Raw genomic sequence first — 21854 nt, forward strand, 5'->3', positions numbered from 1 at the left:
TGAACAGGGATCTGCCATCTCTCAGGTGAGTGCTCTATCCACTGGGATAAGGCTGATGTGGGGCTGTCTCACTCTCTCCTGTTGAAACTGTTCCACTAGACAAAGACTTAAAGAGTCACCGGAGTAGGGATCCTGGATCTCCTCCATCCTGTTGAATGCTCTAACCAGGTTAGAGAGTCAGTCTCATGTGTGTGCTGTCACTCACTCACTCTCTGTGCCTGGCCCAAATGACACCAAGTATTTATTCACAATGCAACAGCGTCAATAGAGATTCAGGGCACACACACACTGCCATCAGGATGTTCCATAGCCCAGTTGTTCAGGCACTCACCTGACAGGGGATAAAGTCCATCCTTTCTCCCTGTCAAGTGGAGGGGGACTTGAACTGGACATATCTCACTGGCTGCCTTAGACAGCTCCCTGCCTAATGTGCTGGCTTTTGTGAATTGCAGCGTAAGGCACCCATCTCTCCCTATTCATTGTACATGAGTCTAGGTGCCTGACTCAGGCTTTGTGAATTGCAGGGATTTTCTAGACATTAAGGTGCTATGATGCTCAGAGTCACAACACCTAACTTCTTTTCTGTGCCCTGGCATATGTGACTTCTGTAGGACAATATAGAACGTAAATGAGCACAAATGTTGGCCCATTGTTCTTTATATTAAATTAATTCCACCTCATTTACATGTTCCTGTTTCTTTGGTGTCTCTCATTTTGGGTGTTTGTCCTCTCTTTGGACACTAGCAGGCGATGCTGGGTTGCAATCAGCAGACACTCTGCCAGGATTCACAGTAATGAGCTTTGCATCTTAATTAAAAATATTACTAACAGACCAAAAATTGTATGGTGCAGCTCCCACTATCTGACCTCATCATTGTCAGTTCAGGCGGGAAGAGACTGACAATTTGCAGGGCATATGGGTCAGAAAAGATGATATATCGCAGTAAGCACTTATTAACCCCTCACACACAATTTGGTTTTACAATCTTGTGCAAAACATACTAAAAATCACACTTCCCCAACGCTTCCATCAAAATGGGTTCAAGTGTAATATGCACAAGAGCTTTGACCTGGAAACAAATGTTTGGTCATTCTACTTATAACAGTACAAAGAACAAGGATTGGGTAAATATTGTGGACTTTTCCAAACAGCTCAAATGGCTTTGGGAATGTGAAAAAATGTTTTGAGTTTACAACCATTTTTCAAGCCCAAATTCTAACCCTCAAGCTTTCCCCACACTTCAACAATGACTCAGTTTTGAGAGACAAAACATTTTTGCTACCTAGGTGAAGTTTGAGCTTTATATGACCCCCCACCCCCAAAGCAATCTAAACTCGCATAAACCACAGAATTATATACTTGCTGAGCCTGATTCTACTTTCAATTCACTGGCATATGTCACTAATAACTCCACACTGTAAACTGGCATAAGAGAATAATCAGGCCCAGTGGATTTATTTTTTGCATTATAATTTCCTCTTTTTCCCAAATAATATACACTCTGAGCAGAAGTTTTGAACCCACAATGCTTGAATGGGTTTGAAATTAAGCAAAACAAGTTTGTCCACACTTAGCAGCGGCTCCAAAAAACTGTTTTTAATGCCTTGCAAACGCTTATACTTCACTTGCTTGCAAGATCAGGGCCTAAGTATCTGTGAAGCTATCACAGAGCATGTGAAGGCCATTGGATTGGGTAGTTTATTTTTCAAGTTCAATCAACACATTTTCACAATACTGAAACTAAATTCCTCCCACTGATTTGAGGATCTTCAGGTGGACAGGCAATCAAAGATTAACTTGTGGTTGCCACCTTGTGGCTGACGAAAAAAATACATAAAAATGACAAAGGTACAGTATCACACCTTTATGTAAATAAATGGACAGTATATATATTGAATTAGCAAGATCATTTTCCTATTACTAGCAAAACCAAACATCTGCTAAACACAGGAAGCTAGGCTACAAAGTTATCAGAAAGTTAACATATTACTATTGTTTCATATACATCACATTTATGGCCTGATTTTCAGGAAGCCTGAACACCCACACATCTCCCTGATGTCTATGGGAGCTGCAGATATTCAAAACCTTTGAAAATCACGTCATTAAACGACATCGTAGAAATTTTATCTATTTTACAGACACAGAAAAAGGCACTGTACACTGAATATTACAAACCCCTCTCATCAAAAACACCATGAAAAAGTTCTGTAGCTAGTACTAGATCCTCAAAATAACAGAGTCAAGATGTAAATTGCCCCAGAAACAGCAGTGACCATCACATACAAAGGGAGCATGCAGGGGTTTTGATTTTTAAGGTAAAGTTTAGGAAATATGAAGTTAAGTGGGCAAAAATAGCCAGGTTATTGAAGGATATATATAAGGGCTACTGTACTTGTTTTGTGGCCATTTTTCTTATATGACAGGTCCAGCTCACAAGGATGAATTAAAGTTAAAATCAGATCCTATATGCAGTACTGTTTATGAGCCAAGTCACTCCTCTATCTTATAAAAACAGAAATTCCCACAGTATGGGGTCAGAGGGAAGAAAACATCAATGAGCCTCTGCATGTATCCCTTGAGTCCCATGTTGAACATGATGGAGGCAGGGGGACATTCACACAGATGCTCCCACTCCATTCTGCTTCTACACCTCCTCCATGCTATTCTTCACTGCTCTTCTATCAGTACCGTGCTCTTCCCTTGTGACCCCTGCTCTTGGGTGGGGGTTCTACAGTGTGAACATTCTTTATTCAGAAGTTGAACTCCAGGCTGTATTGACTTCCAGGTCAATTTCCTGCCGAGGTGTGTGTGATGTACAGGAGCCTAGAAAGTGTGTGTGGTTGGGGGGAAGGTGGAGGAAGGGTGCTGATAAGGCATCTGACATCCTCCATTCCACATGAGAAGGAGGAGATCCATACATAGAGGATTTTCTTTACATATAGATCCTTGTGAGATGTTCTGGCCTTTTCACGTTGACATGCTCTGGTGTGACTTTTCTGCTCTTAAGGTCAATATGGTGAGGTGTTATGCACCTTTAGGTCCCTCTGAATCCAACAAGAATGGAGGACGCTCAGCACCTTGTAGCAGGTATTCAACATCTTCTAGGACTGAGGCCATATCTAAGAAATCTTAATGATATAAGGCTTGATCCAAACCCCATTCAAGCCAATAAGATTTTTTACATTGACTTCAATGTGCTTTGGATCAAGCCCATACAGAGTTATTCTATGTGGTGGAGAGTAATTAGGGGAGTGAAGGCTGGGGCAGGATACAGAGTTACAAGTGATTCTTGTTAGCTGTGATCTAGGTCAGTGGTTCCCAACATTTTTGGGCAACTGTACCCATGTGCCAAATAGTTCCATTGCGCCAGTTAGCAATTTCCTCTTCTCCCTAGCCCCACGACCAGCATCAATCTTCTCTGACAATTTTAAAGATAATCTCCAGACTCTGTAGTAAGCACTGCCACTGCCCACTCCCATGTAGCTCTGTGCCCTCTAACCTGCAATGTCCATTACACTCTAGAGGACTTCAAATCCCAGAGTATGCTAAATTTTGGAAGATTGGGATTTGGACCTCCACGGCTGGTTAGCTTGCCCATGTGATGGGAGAGGGGTAGCAGTGGCTCAACAGGGCCATCATACTTATATAAAGGGGTTAGGCTTTGAATTCACTAGTACAATAAAAAGCAGGGACTACTAGACTGGAACATCAATGTTAAATTGATGGGAAACTGACCACAAGCAAAAGTTAATTTCATTGCGCAAGATGAGGGAAATGCAGAAAAAAAACACATGTACAAATAGAAAAAAGCAAATTGGTTTTACATTTTTAAATGTTAATCATTTGAGGTATTATTGGTAATGTAGATAAGGAAATGTTTGTGCTTAAAAATATTTGGGGCCCAAATTCTGTTTAGTTTGAACTCAGAGTAACTCCATTTAAGATAATGACGTTATTGTAGGTTTATATCAGTTTACCTGGAAGCAGAATCTCCCCCTACATTTACAGTGAAACCTCAGAGTATTCATTTCAGAAGGAAATAAACAGCTAGAACCTTGGGTTCCCTAAACTTGTGATAAATCACCTTAGTAAAATATTCCAAATCATGATAAATTTGATGTTCAAAAAAATCTTTGAATTTTAAGATTATCTGCAAAGGGTGTTCTTGACATTAACATAAGCATAATGTAACAACAATAAAAAACAGGAATGATTTTAAAATCAAACACAATAAATTCAGTTCAATAAAAACTGGTCTGTTCCTTTTCTACTTGTGATCCTGAAGGCTATATCCCTGAATGAAAAGTCCGAAAAGTGTATACAAAATGAGTGAAGTGTGTACTTTGAGCCTGTGCATAAATGATTGCATTCATCGTAGGCCCAGTGTGTGCACAAGTTAAAATGGAAGAAGAGGAGGAAAACAAAAAATGGCTTCCATATCAAATTCAAGTAAGGGCTGGAGAATAAAGTCCAAATCTCACCATCTGCTGGTCTGTGGAGGAACCATTATGCCTTTAAGGAACAGGCTGAAGCCTACAACCAAACTAGTTTGGGTGTAATCAAGGTCCCCCTGCCCTGGGGTTGAGTTATTTAAACAAGAAAAGGAACTGGAGCAGGATGAAGGGGGTTAGAAGCTATGTAGGCTGTGGTCTCAATGCCTCCTCTTGGGCAAGACCAGAGATTTTGTTTCCTTACTAACTTTGGAGGCTCTGAACCAGGGATCTGAGGTAAGGACCTTATGAACTCTGTTAAGATTGCTTCTTTCCCTGAGACCTTCTTAAAGGGGATATTTGCTTTGTTAGTTTGTTTGGTCCGGACCCATTACATGGTGCTAAAAATAAATAATGTAAGAATTGTTGTTTAGAGAAAACACAACACTTTAGTTCTATAAATGGGGAAAGGAGGCTTTGTTAGGAATAACAGGAGACCAGACTTTTGTGTTTATTAGTAATTTAACAAGTGTTATGACTTACACCAGTGGCATCACCATTCTTACCTGCTTGATGAATTTATTTGGCGTCCTGTGACAGATTCAGATACTACGGAATACAAGCTTTCATTTAAAAACAAAGCTTTCCAGCCCTTCCAGCGTAAACTACCATAGCTCTGTTTAAAGCAGATTGAAATGGTTCTTAGAGGTGTAGACTGCCACACTGATCTCAATGCTAAAAGCTAAGGACTTTAATAGCAAATTTTCTTTTAAAAATGTCAGTGCCAACTTGTATCTGGATACTTAACTTGTGTAACTGTGTATGCAAACGATCAAATAAGTGCAGTTTATATAGTCACTTTTCAGAGGAGAATCTTGTTTCTCGTAATACTCACTGAAAGACAGATTCCTGGTTTTACTGGAATTTGGCTTTTAAAATAAGTATTAATGATTATGGCCCTGCTCCTGCACACCTTCACTCATGTATGTAATCCTTACTCTTGAGTACTTTCACTGACTTCCAGGGAATTACTCATGTGAGTAAAGGAGTACTCATACAAATGAACGTTTACAGGATTGGGCCCAAAGGATGAAACTCACCCTTTGGACTCAAGACCCTTTAAGCCAAAAGGCGGAGTGTCATGCTCTCTCTGAAAAAAGATGGACCAGCAGATACAAGGGTTGTACTGCAGCTTGCTGGTAGTACCCCCTCTAATAAAGCCAATTTATTTGATTTTTGGGCACAGGCACTTGAACTTCACCTTAGCTGACTACATGCAGTCATGACATGCAACTACAGTAGTTTTAAAAATAATTGCAACCTGGCTTGATTATTAAAAATGGAAAGACTATGATATCTTAAAGTGATTTTTCTTCCATCATTCTATCAGAGATGCACATGTTTGGCCTAGAGTTGACTAGGAAGACAACATTAAAAATCACTCAAACTATTCCTGAGCATATGACTTCATTTGGAATGTACCGTAAAATATTCTATTTTATTACTACTTTTATGAACATTCATCTTTCCAAAGTACTTATAAATACATGCTATAAAAGTTTACAGAGCTGAAGTCAGGCAACACACAATGTCGAAAAAGAAACAACTCAGCATTTTAGATAGCGAGTTCAACCAATAGCAACATAATTTAAATAGCTTAATTTGTTCTCTTGTATTTACAGCTTCTTAATGTAAACCATAATAGGCAAGAGCTACTGAAGAGTCATGACTTAGTCATATGTCAAGTAACAGCTCTGATGCTTGTCCCTGGAGCAGAAGTTTAGCATCTGCTATATAAATATTTTCTTCTTTAAAAATAAGTATCAAACTTTTTTCAGATTTTTTTCCTTTGTTTTGAAAAGGCAGGGCTGTATCCTCAGCTGCCGTAAATCTGTGTCATTTCCTGGGCTTGGAATTACACCAGCTGATGATCTCATCCTACAATTCTTTGGTAGCTGTTACGCTAATCTCTCTACTTTCCTGTCTTTCACAGAATTCCACTCTCCCAAAACAAACACTGCAGCCCAAATATGGTCCTGAAACAGTGCACAATCCTGGCTGTAGAGTTACTTTCTGCAGATTCACATTACAGCAGATTTCATGATATGGAGTCATTTCACCCACTCCTGAAATTGGAACCCAAACAAGGTGAAGTAGAGTGGACTGCAGGCCAGTGCTACGGACTGTAGGTGGAGATGTATGTAAGCGATTGAAAAGGGGCTAAAGATGTATCAGTGCTTCAGCAGAAAGCATGTAGAACACATCATGTTAAACCCTCTCCCCAGTAGCCTGATTTTCAACAGGAGCTGCAGAGCTCAGCACATTTGAAAATCAGGCCACAATCTAATGGGATCCATCATTTTTCCTTATTCTTCAAACCTTGTAGGAGATGTGGAACTGATCAGAAAGTACAGAAGTTTCATCTAGAAAGTTTGTGCGAAGAGGGAGAGGAAATCGCAACAGAGCCATAAGCCAGTTGTCCGGTTCTCAGACATTTTCCGAGTAGGCTGGAAAAAGGGCCTTGAGTATAAATGATTGGGAGAGGGGGGAAAGGTTCAGGCAACACAAAAGGCTTAAGAGATCATTATAGATGCCATACATATGAGCCTGAAGGTTTCCTCAGCCATTTTATGTGGGACATTCTGGACAAGGAAGGAGTAACCTAAAATCAATCTACAGCTGTCCCAGATCGACTAGAAAAATGCTACACCAAACCCTCCATCGTTTCTATCCACTGATCACTTTGTTTTAGCCAAAGAAATTCTTTAGAGCTAGGGAAAGCAATGCCACAAGACACAGTAACTTCAAAGGTATAGGGCAATGGTTACTTCTGTGTCTTTGGTCTAGAAATTGAAATAAATGTGTAATTACCATAATTCTTCAGCTATCTTGCTCCTGACAACTGTCATCTCTCCCGGCTGACCAGGTAGGAGAAATCACACTAAAGAAAGATATGAAAAAGACAGACTCCAGTTCCCAGGGACAGGTGTCCATGTCATGAAAGCCACCACCACAAATGGCAGCCCCAGCAATGAGAGGGAAGAATGGTCTGAAACACTGAATCACCACAGTGGAGACAGACCTGGAGAGGAGGGCTGAAAGGGGAAGACTGCCACTCTCACTGCCCAGGCTGTGTAGACCAATAGCTTCATTCCCTAGGGCTGTCAGTTCACCTCTCACCAGCATGACAGTCACATCCTCTTTTTAAAGCTATGAAAGAGGAGCTGATTGAAGTGAGAAGTCTGCAATAGCTGTGCTTTAACTCATTCCTGCTCCTGGGAAATGGTAACATTACTCCACTGGGCCTAATTTTGCTTCCAATGTTGGGGGGGCGGAAATATTTTCAAGGGTTGTTTGAATCCAATTATTGTCACACGTAAGAATGTGATTTTATGTAGACAAGACCAGGCTGTTGTCTTACAACAAACTTATCTTTACTGGAAAGGGAAGAGATGCATTTTTTCTCTAAACCATTGTGGGCCCAGTCCTGCAAACTATTCAGTAACTTCAACCTCCATTGCCATCACTAGGAGCTGAGAATGAACAGGAGCTTTCAAGATAAAGGGCCCAATCACAAGAGAGTGAACAGAAGAATGGCCATATAGGGTCAGATCTGTAGTCCCGTCTAGCCCAGTATCCTGTCCCTTGACAGTGGCCAGTATCAGAAGCTTCAGAGGGAATGAACAGAACAGGCCAATTATCACGGGATCCATCCCCAGTCATCCAGTCCCAGCTCCTGACAGGCAGAAGCTTAAGGGCACCCAGAGGACAGGGTTGTGTCCCTGACGTTCTTAGCTACTGGCCATGGATGGGCCTATCCTCCATTAATTTATCTAATTCTTTTTTGAACCCAGTTATACTTCTGGCCTTCACAACATCCCCTGGCAACGAGATCCACAGGCTGACTGTGCACTGTGGGAAGAAATACTTCCTTATGTTCATTTTAAATCTGCTGCCTATTAATTTCACTGGGTGATCCCTGGTTCTTGTTTGTGAAGGGGCAAATAACACTTCGTTATGCACTTTCTCCACACCATTCATGATTTTATAGAAGTTTATCATATCCCCCGCTTAGTCATCTCTTTTCTAAGCTGAACAGTTCCAGTCTTTATAGTCCTTCTGATATGGAAGTAGTTCCATACCCTTAATCATTTTTGTTGTCGTTCTCTGTACTTTTTCCAATTCTAAATAATTTTTTTGAGATGGGATGATGTGACAGGATATACCAAACCCTCTGTGGTCCCCTGTTGGAGGCCTCATGGCCCAGCCACACCCTGCCCCCAAAAAAGGGCAGTGGAGAGGGTCCTCCAAGCTGCCTAGAGTGGCTGTGTGGGATACAACCAGTCAGGGCCCAGCAGCCTCGTATAAGAAGAGCTGCAGAGCCAGAGGGAGATCAGTTCCTTGCTGGAGTTGTAGGAGTGTGGGTGATATGTGGTGGGCTGACAGAGCTACAGAAGCCCGGACAGGGCAGCGCTATCGTAAGTTGGGGAGAGTGAGAAGGAGCTATGAGCTGGTTGCTGGGACTCCATTAGGACAAGGCCCTGAGATAAAGGTGAAGACAGCATGGGGAAGTGGCCCAGGGAATTATAGAAGCCATACAACATAGTTAAAGGGACACAGCAGATGGCTGCGATCTACAGGATCCCTGGGCTGGGACCCGGAGTAGTGAGTGAGCCTGGGTCCCCCCACCTCATCCCCCATCAGCCACTGGGGGGAAGTGGCCTGGACAGTGAGGCACCCCAGAGGGGGAACTGAACTATAGTGACCCAGATGGAGAGCTGCAGCCAGGAAGTCCCAAGAGGGCAAAGACATTGTCTCCAGGGTGGGAGCCCTGGGGTGCTGCTCTATCCCAGAGGAGGGACTATCAGAAAGCGAGAGTGTGCAAGTGTGTGCACTTGGCCAAGGGGGCACTGACGAGAGGTGAGTGCACTCTGTTACAGGTGACCAGAACTGCAGTATTCCAGGTGTGGGAGTACCAGGGATTTATATAGTGGCATTATGATATTTTCTGTCTTATCTGTCCTTCTCCAAACAGTTCCTACCATTCTATTAGCTTTTTTGTCTGCCACTGCACACTGAGCAGATGTTTTCAGAGAACTAACCAGGATGACTCCAAGATCTCTTTCTTGAGTGGTAATAGTTCAAAACGTGAAGAGGATCACCTTCTAAATGACACAAAACAGCAAGACCTACAAGGTGGACTTTAAGGAAAATGGTCTAACACTACAACAAAGGTAGCTGTATAAAAATATCCAGGCCATATTCTTTGCCTGTACCTAGATGAGCAGATGTCAATCCTTTAGCAGTGGTATGATTTTAACTAGTAGAATCTCTTCTGACTCGGAAGATTACTTCAAAACATTCTCTTCTCTCTGCTCCTCACAGTCCGATTTCCTGCTCTTCCCTCATGAATGAGAGACTTTGACTTTGCATAGATGAGCCTGGCCAGTTCCATTATCTTTTAAAATCAACTAAGCTCTTCTCCATCAGAAAGAAAAGCAAATCTGTTTCCCCTTATACGACACACATGTGTGTCTGCTCAATGGAGAATGTATGGATTTGATTCTTCTCTCACATACACCAGTGTAAATCAGGAGTAACTCCACTGAAGTCAGTGAAGTTACATGGGTGTCAGTGTGACAAGAAATCAGACATTTTATGTTTTCCTAACCTTAATAGATAGAATCCTCTTACATAAGCAAGTGTCAACCCTTTGAGGAAAGACCAGTGGAAGACATTTGCCTTCAGAGAAAAATATTACCTGTTGGCCCAGTTTAAGATCCAATGTGCAGAAATTTGCATCAAGAACAATTTTCTACAGGATTTCCTGATGGAAAAACCACGGCCCCTCCGCTCTCCAGCAGTCAGCATTGCATTGCCAAATTACTAATAAATGATTCTTCATTATTTAAATGCACATGATGTTTGCTTCACACCATTTGTTTTTAACTTCCGGTCCCCTGTTGGTTTCTTGGAAGGAACATAATTATTAGCATTTCCATTCTTCAGATTTGAACATGCCTGTGTGTTTCTCCCCTGGATGGGGGCAGCTGAACTATGGAACTTGGGGGAGTGTTTGAGGGGTCTAATGTTACCAACATCCTGAATACCAACATCCTGAATCTTAGAGCTGCTTGCACAGGGCTGCATATTGAGAAGTTGCTGCTTGGAGGTTGACCTCTTTTTTACCTCATTCCTCATTTCATAGGCACGTCTCTGTGGGGATGACGTGCCACCCATCACCTCAGCAACTTTTGAGTGACTTGGATATGCATTTAACTGGCTATTTTCTTCACAGTGTACATCTCTTCTGTGACCTGAAAGGCTGGTGGGGAGCTTTATAACACTTTCTTGGGGAGTTAATTGCTTGTTAGGCAAAAGGCTATGCAATGATTTGCCTTTGCCAGGGCTTTTTAGCGTCCGAATGATACTAGGAGCCGTCTGAGGCCTAGCCTTGGCTGTCTTTCCTTTCTCATTCTGTATAGTTTGCACCTGCAGCCACTCCAGCTGCAAAAGCCGATCGATATATTTCTCAAGAAATCCTGCTGGCTGTGGTCGAGATTCTGATTTACACTCTGTGTTAACAAACATTGCCAGCTGCTGCAGGTCCCAGGAGTTGAAAGGGGGTGGGAGGAAGTCAGGATAATAATACATTGATTCTTTATACCTCGCATCAAAGAGGTGTTCAAAACATGCTGGGTCAATTTCTTCAGCTCGGAGGTTGAGTTCCGGCGGTGTGCAGGGGGAAGGGGGAATGGGAATTCTTTCTGAGTCAGAAAGGTCACTGGCACTGTCCTCAGCAGCATTCTCTTGAATAATTCTCACTGATTCAAAGTCAAGAAGCATCTCATTCACAGAGGTCCCTGGATGTTTAGAAGTGCAAGGGACAGCTTCAGTCACATGCTCTCCAAGACTTCTTTGAGATTCTCCTTTTTGATTGGAATAAAATCTTTGCATCAGTCCATCTTCTTCCCTACTGGAGCCACCTTGTGAATTCCCCTTCAAATTGGAAGGGGTTCTATATAGTCCAGATTCACTTTGCTTTCTTTCCTTGAGGTCCTTCTTTGCCCCTCGTACTTTGTACAGTGATGTGCAAACACTCATCATTCTATATGAAAAGAAAAAGCATTTACAGTTAGATCATTGAACCCCTTTGGAACTCCAACTACCCCAGGGCTTGCTAACTCCACAGCCTCTGGATCCCCAGTTGTGTCCACAAGCTGAGTCAAAGCTGAAAATGAAAGATAAGAGAAGTGGTATGACTTGAGAATCTATGAATGAGATTAAATTAATATCTGCTGGCAGAAATAACCTTGCCTAATGTCCCATTTCATGGTTTGACCATTTTGATGTACATAACTTACAATATGTGTTTTAGAGTAACAGCCGTGTTAGTCTGTATTCGCAAAAAGAAAAGGAGTACTTGTGGCACCTTAGTGTGACACATTATTAAGGATCTACAACCTATCCTAAAGGATGACCCAACACTCTCACAAATCTTGGGAGACAGGCCAGTCCTTGCCTACAGACAGCCCCGCAACCTGAAGCAAATACTCACCAACAACCACATACCACACAACAGAACCACTAACCCAGGAACTTATCCTTGCAACAAAGCCCGTTGCCAACTGTGCCCACATATCTATTCAGGGGACACCATCACAGGGCCTAATAACATCAGCCACACTATCAGAGGCTCGTTCACCTGCACATCCACCAATGTGATATATGCCATCATGTGCCAGCAATGCCCCTCTGCCATTTACATTGGTCAAACTGGACAGTCTCTACGTAAAAGAATAAATGGACACAAATCAGATGTCAAGAATTATAACATTCATAAACCAGTCGGAGAACACTTTAATCTCTCTGGTCACGCAATCACAGACATGAAGGTCGCTATCTTAAAACAAAAAAACTTCAAATCCAGACTCCAGCGAGAAACTGCTGAATTGGAATTCATTAGCAAATTGGATACTATTAATTTAGGCTTAAATAGAGACTGTGAGTGGCTAAGTCATTATGCAAGGTAGCCTATTTCCCCTTGTTTTTTCCTACCCTCCCCCCCCCCCCCCAGACGTTCTGGTTAAACTTGGATTTAAACTTGGAGAGTGGTCAGTTTGGATGAGCTATTGCCAGCAGGAGAGTGAGTTTGTGTGTGTGTGTGTGTGTGTGTCCCCGGGAAAAAAGGGGGGGGGGGTGAGAGAGCCTGGATTTGTGCTGGACATGGCCCACCTTGATTACCATGCACATTGTAGGGAGAGTGGTCACTTTGGATGAGCTATTACCAGCAGGAGAGTGAGTTTGTGGGGGGGGGGGGGGGTTGGAGGGTGAGAAAACCTGGATTTGTGCTGGAAATGGCCCAACTTGATGATCACTTTAGATAAGCTATTACCAGCAGGACAGTGGGGTGGGAGGAGGTATGGTTTCATGATCTCTGTGTGTATATAAAGTCTGCTGCAGTTTCCACGGTATGCATCCGATGAAGTGAGCTGTAGCTCACGAAAGCTCATGCTCAGATAAATTGGTTAGTCTCTAAGGTGCCACAAGTACTCCTTTTCTTTTTGCGAATATGTGTTTTATGTAAAGTGCAGGGTATAGGAAAGCAAATTTGGATCTGCAGGAAAAGGCAGGCTCTTGCAAGAAGATCTGAGACAGAAATAAAATAGCTAGGCTTTCCGGGCCCTATCACCAACTGATGTAAACTGATGTAGCTCCCTTGACTTCAACTGAGCTTTGCTAACTTATACCAGCTGAGGAGCTAGCCCTCTGTGTGGTTAAATGGTTAAAAACCAGAAAACTTTTACTCTTAGCTCCTAAACCAGTAAATACAGATGTTAGCCACCATTTGCCCACGGGTATCATGAGGTGAACTGGAGAGATCAGTTTTTAACTATGCTTAGAACAGGAAATAATGGTGGTAAGCATGTGGCTCCTGTTGGGGAATGTTGTCTTTATAAACACATACAACTGACTTTTTTCCCCTCTTGCTGTCTCCTGTTTCATTTGAATCTGATTTTGACTATAAAGCTCTTTGAGGCAGGCTAGCAAGATTCCAATATTGGTAACTAAAATCTGTGTTCCTAATAACTGAACATGAAGGGTGATATCATGGCCCCAATTAAGTCAAAGGCAACACTTCCATTGAATTCAAAGCCAGTATTTCACCTGAAGTCTTTTATGTGCAGCTTTCAAAAATCTATGGACCTCAGATAGACAATATAAAAATGTTTACCTGTTTTGCTGATGAGCCTCACCTAGCTTGTTTCTTTCCTTGTAAAGAAAACTTGGTTGACTATCATCCTGGGCACAATGGAAAGTCTAGAAAACATATGTAAATATATGTACCTAAAACTGTAATAAAGAAAAATCTGACATAAAATGTAAGCACATTTTTTTATATATATGCAAAGGATTTGAATTGATGTACCTTTTTCGTGGTATTTAAAATACTTTTGCCTAATCTGCTGGAAGAAGGTCTCACATGGGGAAGTGGTTTCTCTAGTCCTTTGGTACTTGGATGGCCCTTTCCACCATTGGAACTAGCAATAAACAAACAGGATATTGTCATTAAATAACAATATACTTGACAATCACAGCTTCAGTACAGATTCGTTTTAAAAAGGGGGCGAGAAAGATAGAGTCAATTATACTTAAGTGTTCCTTAGATTTATGGGATTTCTCATTTATGCTTCACAAACTTTTTCATGCATATTTGGTGGTCCCTGTTAATTTACATGCCACATAAGTGCTTAATTCACAAATAGATAATTCAACAGTAATACTTCACACTTTTAAAGCACTTTCTGAGGATCTCAAAGCAATTTACAAACATCAGTAATTAACCATATTACTATTGTTTTGCATAGTACATTGAGGAGCTGGTTCATGACTGGGACTAGGTGGTTCCACAATACAACTTAAGTAATGATAATAATATGCAGTAGTAAGAATATAGCAAGCCAAATCTTGCTTGCCTTTTTTATATGCATAGTGCCAGTGATGCTCAAGGGATTACTCATGAGGATGTAAGCAGAATTTGGCTCAGAATGTGCAGTTTGTTACAATAGTAATAGAAGCTATTTCACAACAGTGGCACAAAGCAAAATTCACAGTTTTGTGTGATTACAGGTTGGTGCTTAAATCAAGAGCAAAAAAATCCCACACATGTTCAAAATGAATGATATGCACTACTGATCTGGACAATTTGACATTATAAACCAGAGAGTAGTTCCTTAAATAAATCAGAGACACTCTCTCTGGGGCCACGTTAGAAAAAAAAAATTTTAACATTTAAAATAATGTATTCTCTAAGAATAAGAAAAGTTGCATCTGCATTGCCAATGAGAAATATACCTTATTTTAAAAAAGAATGCTTGAAAATGTCACTTCAAAACAGCAACCATATTCTGTCTGCTTTCAGATGGATTGCAGTAAAATTCACTTCTGTCAGTACATAGTACTCATTTTTAGTTGAAGTCAGTACAGTGTGTTTTGTTTGGAAAAATGATGTTTTGTCACTTTAATGGGTTATAAAATAATGAAAGGAAGTCCCTGGCCCTCCAGCATGGAAACAATCACCTCTAACTTTGTGACCTGCACATAAACTATTTGATCATCTGTGCTGTTGTGACTAAACAAATAGATACATGAAAAGGAAGTAAATGACAACTTGGCTAGCCCTAGGGTGACCAGATGTCCTGATTTTATAGGGACAGTCCCGATTTTGGGGTCTTTTACTTATATAGGCTCCTATTACCCCCGCACCCCACCATCCCATCCCGATTTTTCACATTTGCTGTCTGGTCATCCTAGCTACCCCACTGAATCACACAATCAGTTAGCTACTAATCTGCAATAATTACATATTTCCCTAGCAAAGAGAAAAAATAATTTCCTTACATTACCATTCCTTTGTGGGTTTCATGGATTTGGCTGTCCTTTTTCAGCGTCCCTCGCTGCAGTAGTAAGAGGTAATCTTGAATGCCTGGTCCCATTATTATTCCTTTTAAAGAGTATTTGCAAGTTGCACCTTTTTTTTTTTTACATCATTTTCCACAATCTTAAAGAACTCCAAGCTTTTCTGCCTATAAGATAGAGCGGAGTGGATACAAATACCACCACATCCTGTGGATGCAGTAAGCAAACACCATGCACACCCCCCCCACACACACACACGTGATTTAATGTTTTATAACAGTAGGATAAAAATACTCAGCTAGCCAGCTGCACTGGAAAACAACATTTCCCTCCCCCAAAGCTTGCTGAAGGAGCAGCTGCATTATTCATCTTCTTAATGCTGATCTTTGTTGGGCTGTCACCACCAGGGCTATTGAATGGAGAGCAGCACCGTGCCCCTCCACCCTCCCTGAGGAATAGGTTGGCCATTAGAATTGCAAAGCATTGTGGGTCAAGGACAGCAGGGAGATACGCATACTTTTCTAGAGGAAGCTCGGTGGCTGCTGCTGCAATATTTATCAGACACAGCCTGTCATTCACTCCTGCCTACCATACCCTGGATTAGGGGAGGCTGCGCTAGTACCATCCCAAAGCATGAGTGCCCCTGGGAATCTGTTGACAAACATGGCTCAGCACGATCGCTTGTAAAGGTAGAGGGCTGCATTTAAATGCACAGCAGCCCTGGAACCGTGACCCTTCGTACGCTCCGTCGTGATTTAATTTCCTCTTGCACAGAAGCATTGGGTGGAGCTGAGTGTTATTTCCCAATAACTCTCTGCTTTTACAGTAACAGGAACAGGTGATCAGCCACCTGTGCTTTCCCTTTGAGCTAGCCTTTAGTTAAAAAAAAAAATGCATAGACCTTGTATATATTTGTAGACACTGGCAAATTTTAACACTACATCCATTTCATTTTTGGCTCCTCCTTCCAAAATTAAATCCTAAGTAAAGTCTGAATTCTATATCGAAAATGCCTGGACTGGAGCAGTCTATGGATGCTCTCTCTTATTCCCTTGAAATTGCATTCTCTGGACCAGGAATAAAGAGAGGGAGGTGATGTAATTTCCAGGTGACAGACAACCAATTCCAAAATTCCATCCCCTCACCTGTCCTTAGTTCTGATCATGTTTCTTAAACATTTCGCTCCTCTCCATAAGAAATCTCATCCCTTGGACCAGGACAGAGGACACGTGGGGGATGAGATTTCTGATGCGTTTCTCTGCCATCCTTCAGCAATTGTTTCAACCACTTGTCCTCAGCCCTCTCAAGGGATGCAATTTCTGATAGAGTGAAACATCTCAGAATTTGCACCTCATCTATTCTTGGCCCTGTTCCACAGGGGAGCAGATTTTGACAAGTCTCTCACCCTTTTGAGAATTTTGCATCACTTGTTTGCTTTAAAAGTGATGACTTTTTTGTTACTTTTAGTAAATATTACATTTTACTTGGAATGTTTCAATAATTCTAATTATATTCCAGATGGGAATAATTTTTAAATGGTACTCTATAAAGGTATAATGATGAACATTCTGTTGGCAAGGATGCCCAGTTAAAAGTAATATTCCTACCCTGATTTCTGTCTGTGTCTGTCCCTTTCCCATAGCTGTCCCACCAGAAAAACTGAAATACTGTCATTACAAAAAAATTAGGACCAGATCCTTGCTCCCAGTAAGAGTACTTTGTGCCTTTCCAGCTAACAAAGCAGCCTTCAAGATGATCTAAGTGGCCAGCTGGGGATTCTCCTAGTATGATACAGAATTTCCAGGGGCATAAGACCAGTGTAGCGATGGTAACTGCAGATGTTCATCCCCTTGTTAATTCATGCCAATTATTTTGGCAGTCAATAATGTCCTTAACTAGTCTGTCACATTCCCTCTACCCCTTCTGCTCTACCAGTGACACCACTATTAACATCCCTTCATCCCCACACACAAACATCTCTGCACCATCTCTACAAATATGCCTGGAACACTCTCCTACAACCTATTTTTCAAGTCACTGTGGGGAAATTTTCCTAAGTGGCTAGTGATTTGGGATGCTTCCCTTTTTGAATGCCCAACTTGAGACACCTTAAAGAGGCCTGATTTTAAGAAAATGCTGAAAACTCATCTCTGAAAATCAGTCTTAAGTTGGACCCCACAAAAAACTGAGCCATGGAAAATCAAGTCACTTTTGACAAACTTGGTCTAACTCTCTCCCAAAAATTCACTTTTGCCACAAAGCCTGAAAGAAGTGAACTATAAAAATGTAAACTTAAAAAAAGTTTGCTAAAAATTTGCATGAAGTGAGTTACATGATCATGTGGATTTAAACTTGTCTATTTCATCCCTTTCTGCTATAATTTGTTCTCTCCATCCTTTGTTGTCATTTTAAACTTCTAAACTATAAGTGCTTCAGGGCAGAAACCACGTGAAGATCCTTGCACACCTGTCCTCTTAATACAAATAATAAATTATGGTTTTTTGTTTGCAATCTTTTATTGTTTTGTGAGAGTAAATGTATACACAGCTTTTAAGTGTTAAATACATTCCGTTGTTAGCTCTTTGGGGGCAGGGACTATGAATTATTTTGTATTTGTGCAGCATCTAAAAAAAAAGGCACCCCAAATTTAATTGGAGCCTTTGGACACCAGCCGAAGATATTAATAAATAATGGCAAGATCTCCAGATTATCAAATCAGTGAGGGGAAGGTACCTAACTTAAAAACGGCTGCAAAGCAATATCCAAGTTCCTCTAATAGCTTTGAAATGGTTATTGGAAGAATCTGTCAATGAACAAATGCTAAACTCTCAGAGGCAGGGCAAGGCCAGCCTTTTTGCTGTGTTTATAGACTGCCTTGCACAATGGTCCAGGACTGGGGCTCCCAGGTGCTATCACAGTGCAGAGTCGCATTAACTTTTTGTCGGCCCGGCGCCAAATGTGTTTGTGGGCCGCCCTGGGGAACAATTGTAAAAAAACAGGCAATCGACACAGGAGTTATCTTTGACACAGCGCACAGCTGCCGAGCACAGGTTTTATTTAAGAGTTTAAGTTGCAGGTGGAGGTGGCTACCACTAGGGTACCAGCAATGGTAGCCCAAGGGCAAAAAGAACACACACAAGTGCACGTAAAATTAAATTACAAAAGAAAAATACAAAATTAAACACGGTGGGTAAAAATAGCTAACAAAAGCCAAAGCTGGCCAAAACACCAGCCAGGTGCTGCTCCCACTGAAAGGAAAACTTCACACTATCTCACCCTTCACATTTCTCATATGAACTACCACGGCTTGAATTGATTTTTTTGTATGAAACTGGGGCAGATTTAAAACATTTAAATATGAAAAACCATAATATATTTTATTTACAGCATTATTATTCATACTAGTCTTGCTTGTCTAACAAGTACATCTGCCATACTTGAAAGAACCCAAGGAAGAACCTCCATTAGGAAACCCTCTTTAAATCTGATTGATGGGTTAACAGCAGGATGCTGCCTTTGCAGTAGAAGTGAGGGAAGCAGGTGAACTGTGAGGAAAGACTGAGATCTAAAAAGATATGGGTTGGCAGCCACCCTTTGAGAAAAAGTTAAGGGATATTAAGATGTTACCCAGTTTATTAATTATTATTACTGGAGGATGTTCATGCTAAAAGTAAAAAGCCAACCTTTTTTGCTCTAGTCAAACAGCATTTGCATTGTAACAATTTAAGTTTCAGGAATAACCCATTGTAGTTTACCCACACATACATACCCTATCACACATGAGCATTACAAGAAAAGAATTAACCTGGCTTAACTGCACTGACATTATTACTTAGCCTCTTCTCTCATGGTGTGTTGAGGGATAGATATGAAAGAGGTTTATTTTTCATTTTAATGAACATTTCATATACTTAACATTTAGATTAAGTTCTCTCCCCTTCCTCCTACACACACACACTTTTGACTGAAGCATTATTCACCCCATTACTAACACTGCATCAGTATATTTTAGGGCTGTCAATTAATCACAGGTAACTCACGTGATTAACTTAAAAAAATTAATTGCAATTAAAAAAATTTATCGCGATTAATCACAGTTTTAATCGCACTGTTAAACAACAGAATACCAATTGAAATTTATTAACTATTTTGGATGTTTTTCTACATTTTCATAAGTATTGTATTCTGTGTTATAATTGAAATCAAAGTGTATATTATTTTTTATTACAAATATTTGCACTGTAAAAATAAACAAAAGAAATAGTATTTTTCAATTCACTTCATACATGTACTATAATGCAATCTCTGTCCTGAAAGTACAACTTACAAATGTAGATTTTTGTTGTTACTTAACTGCACTCAGAAACAAAACAATAGAAAACTTCAGAGCCTACAAGTCCACCCAGTCCTACTGCTTGTTCAGCCAATCGCTAAGTCAAACAAGTTTGTTTACATTTACAGGAGATAATGCTGCCCTCTTCTTATTTACAATGTCACTAGAAAGTGAGAACAGGCATTTGCAAGACACTTTTGTAGATGACATTTCAAGGTATTTATGTGCCAGAAGCATTATCTCCTGCAAATGTAAACAAAATTGTTTGTCTGAGCGATTGGCTGAACAAGAAGTAGCACTGAGTGGACTTGCAGGCTCTACAATTTTACATTGTTTTATTTTTTAATGCAGTCTTTCTTGTACATAATTCTACATTTGTAAGTTCAACTTTCATGATAAAGAGATTGCACTACAAAACTTGTTTCAGGTAAATTGAAAAATACTATTTCTTTGGGGTTTTTTATAGTGGAAAATATTTGTAATAAAAAATAAATATAAAGTGAGCACTGTATACTTAGTATTCTGTGTTGTAATTTAAATTAATATATTTGAAAATGTAGAAAACATCCAAAATATTCAAATAAATAAATTCTATTATTGTTTAATCATGGGATTAATCTGCTTAATCGCTTGACAGCTCTAGTTTATTTTAGAAAGCTGACAAACTGTGGAATGGTATAAAGGCATCCAAGGCTGCAGATGTGCCAGTTTAGCATTCAGCTCCTGCGCCACACACCGCTCCGAGTCCCAGTGTGCATTTAACCTTCTAGCTGTTAGAAATTTGACCCCCTCCCACATAGGTGGAGCACAGTAGCAGGCCTATGATTTTTCCTCTTGCCTCAATTCACTCCATTGAGGCTTCTGTCAAGCAGGTTCTCACCTTGCAGGGGCAGAGACTCCGAGATTGAGGGGGAAAGTATACATACCACTTGCTCCTTTATTCTGGTATTCTCCTTTCTAAATTAACCCCCTTGCCCCCCAGCGAGAGAAGTTTTATGGTAATTTCTACAGGAACATAACATGCCATTCACTGCAACAGTACCATGAAGCTTTTCAGTTGCAATATCATCACAGTGTAACTGAAGCTGGCATGTGGTGACAAGCTAATGCCACCTAGACTCATAGCAAGTGACACAGTTATATGCACCAAGATGTCATGCGATTCTGAACTGGCATTTTACAGGACATTGGTCATGATGACCAACAGCATATTCCCTCCCCTGTCTCCTCAAAAGACAATCACCTCTGTTACGCTCCTATTTCTGTATACAGTATGTTTGGCATAGCTTGGTTGGAGATGAAAAGGTGGGAAAGTGGTAGCAGCAGATAACGGAGATAAATTAAGAATATCAGTGTTGTGTTACTGCAATTTTCCCCAATAAGGGCTTGGAGGAAAGGACCATTTTCTGAGCTGCACAGACTTCTTTCCCCAGGTGTTGCCTATGCCCATGAAGAGGGTATAAGATTACCCTTGACCCAGTGGCCACCCATGTGCTCATCCCTAAGGCAGAGGCCACTATTCGAAAACACAGCTGTACACAAAAAGGATGGCAAAAAACTGCCAGAATCAGTGCTGTCCAGGCATACATATTGTTTTCTGACAAGCAATCATGCTGACAATGAAATAGTCTTTTTAATTATGAAGAAATGACACACGATTAGAAGGATCTTAAAAGAATAAAAGAAAGTCAAGATGAACTCTTATGGGGAAAACTGGGAGAAGTAATCACTATGCCACGTGCAAGCCATACAGTACAAGCCTGCATGCTCTGATTTGTACACTACCAAGTGTGACTTACACTTGCAGAAATGCCCCTGCTCTGCACACGCAGCAGCTGTCTCCTCCTGCAGCTTGCTCTGCCTATCAGGCCGCAGACAGAACAGGAGTCCTATGAGCACGCTGGCACAATCGCAGCCGCCTTGGCTTCCTACCTATCGTCCTCCTTGTCCAGCACCCTTGTCCCAAGGGCAGCCACTCCTTCTCTCCCCCCTTCCCCTCCAGTAGCTGTCTCCGCTCCAGGGAGAGGGAATCACAGAACTGGAAGGGACCTTGAGAGGTCATCTAGTCCAGTCCCCTGCCATCAAGGCAGGACTAAATATTAGACCATCCCTGACAGGTGTTTATCCAACCTGCTCTTAAAAATCCCCAATGATGGAGAGTCCACAA

General features: G+C 41.1%; 1 protein-coding gene across 1 annotated transcript; it reads right to left on the minus strand.

Moving 5' to 3' along the window:
• Nucleotides 1-10338: 10338 nt before the first annotated feature.
• On the minus strand, nucleotides 10339-15431 carry FAM217B (family with sequence similarity 217 member B). The gene is made up of 4 exons (XM_077831780.1): nucleotides 15337-15431; nucleotides 13865-13976; nucleotides 13670-13755; nucleotides 10339-11542 (listed from the first exon to the last, which is right to left on the minus strand). The coding sequence occupies exons 1-4, from the start codon at nucleotides 15429-15431 to the stop codon at nucleotides 10339-10341; spliced, it is 1497 nt and encodes a 498-aa protein (XP_077687906.1).
• Nucleotides 15432-21854: the final 6423 nt, after the last annotated feature.

This window comes from Eretmochelys imbricata, chromosome 13 (genome assembly GCF_965152235.1).
Source record: "Eretmochelys imbricata isolate rEreImb1 chromosome 13, rEreImb1.hap1, whole genome shotgun sequence".
Classification (NCBI taxonomy): Eukaryota; Metazoa; Chordata; order Testudines; family Cheloniidae; genus Eretmochelys; species Eretmochelys imbricata.

Bases quoted from the DNA above. Each gene is read 5' to 3' on its own strand.
- FAM217B (XM_077831780.1), bottom strand. From the start codon at position 15,431: ATGGGACCAGGCATTCAAGATTACCTCTTACTACTGCAGCGAGGGACG. The intron at 13,977-15,336 runs GTAAGGAAATTA...GTTTATTGCTAG, and splicing joins ACCCACAAAGGAATGGTAAT to TTCCAATGGTGGAAAGGGCC. The intron at 13,756-13,864 runs GTACATCAATTC...TATGTTTTCTAG, and splicing joins TTTTAAATACCACGAAAAAG to ACTTTCCATTGTGCCCAGGA.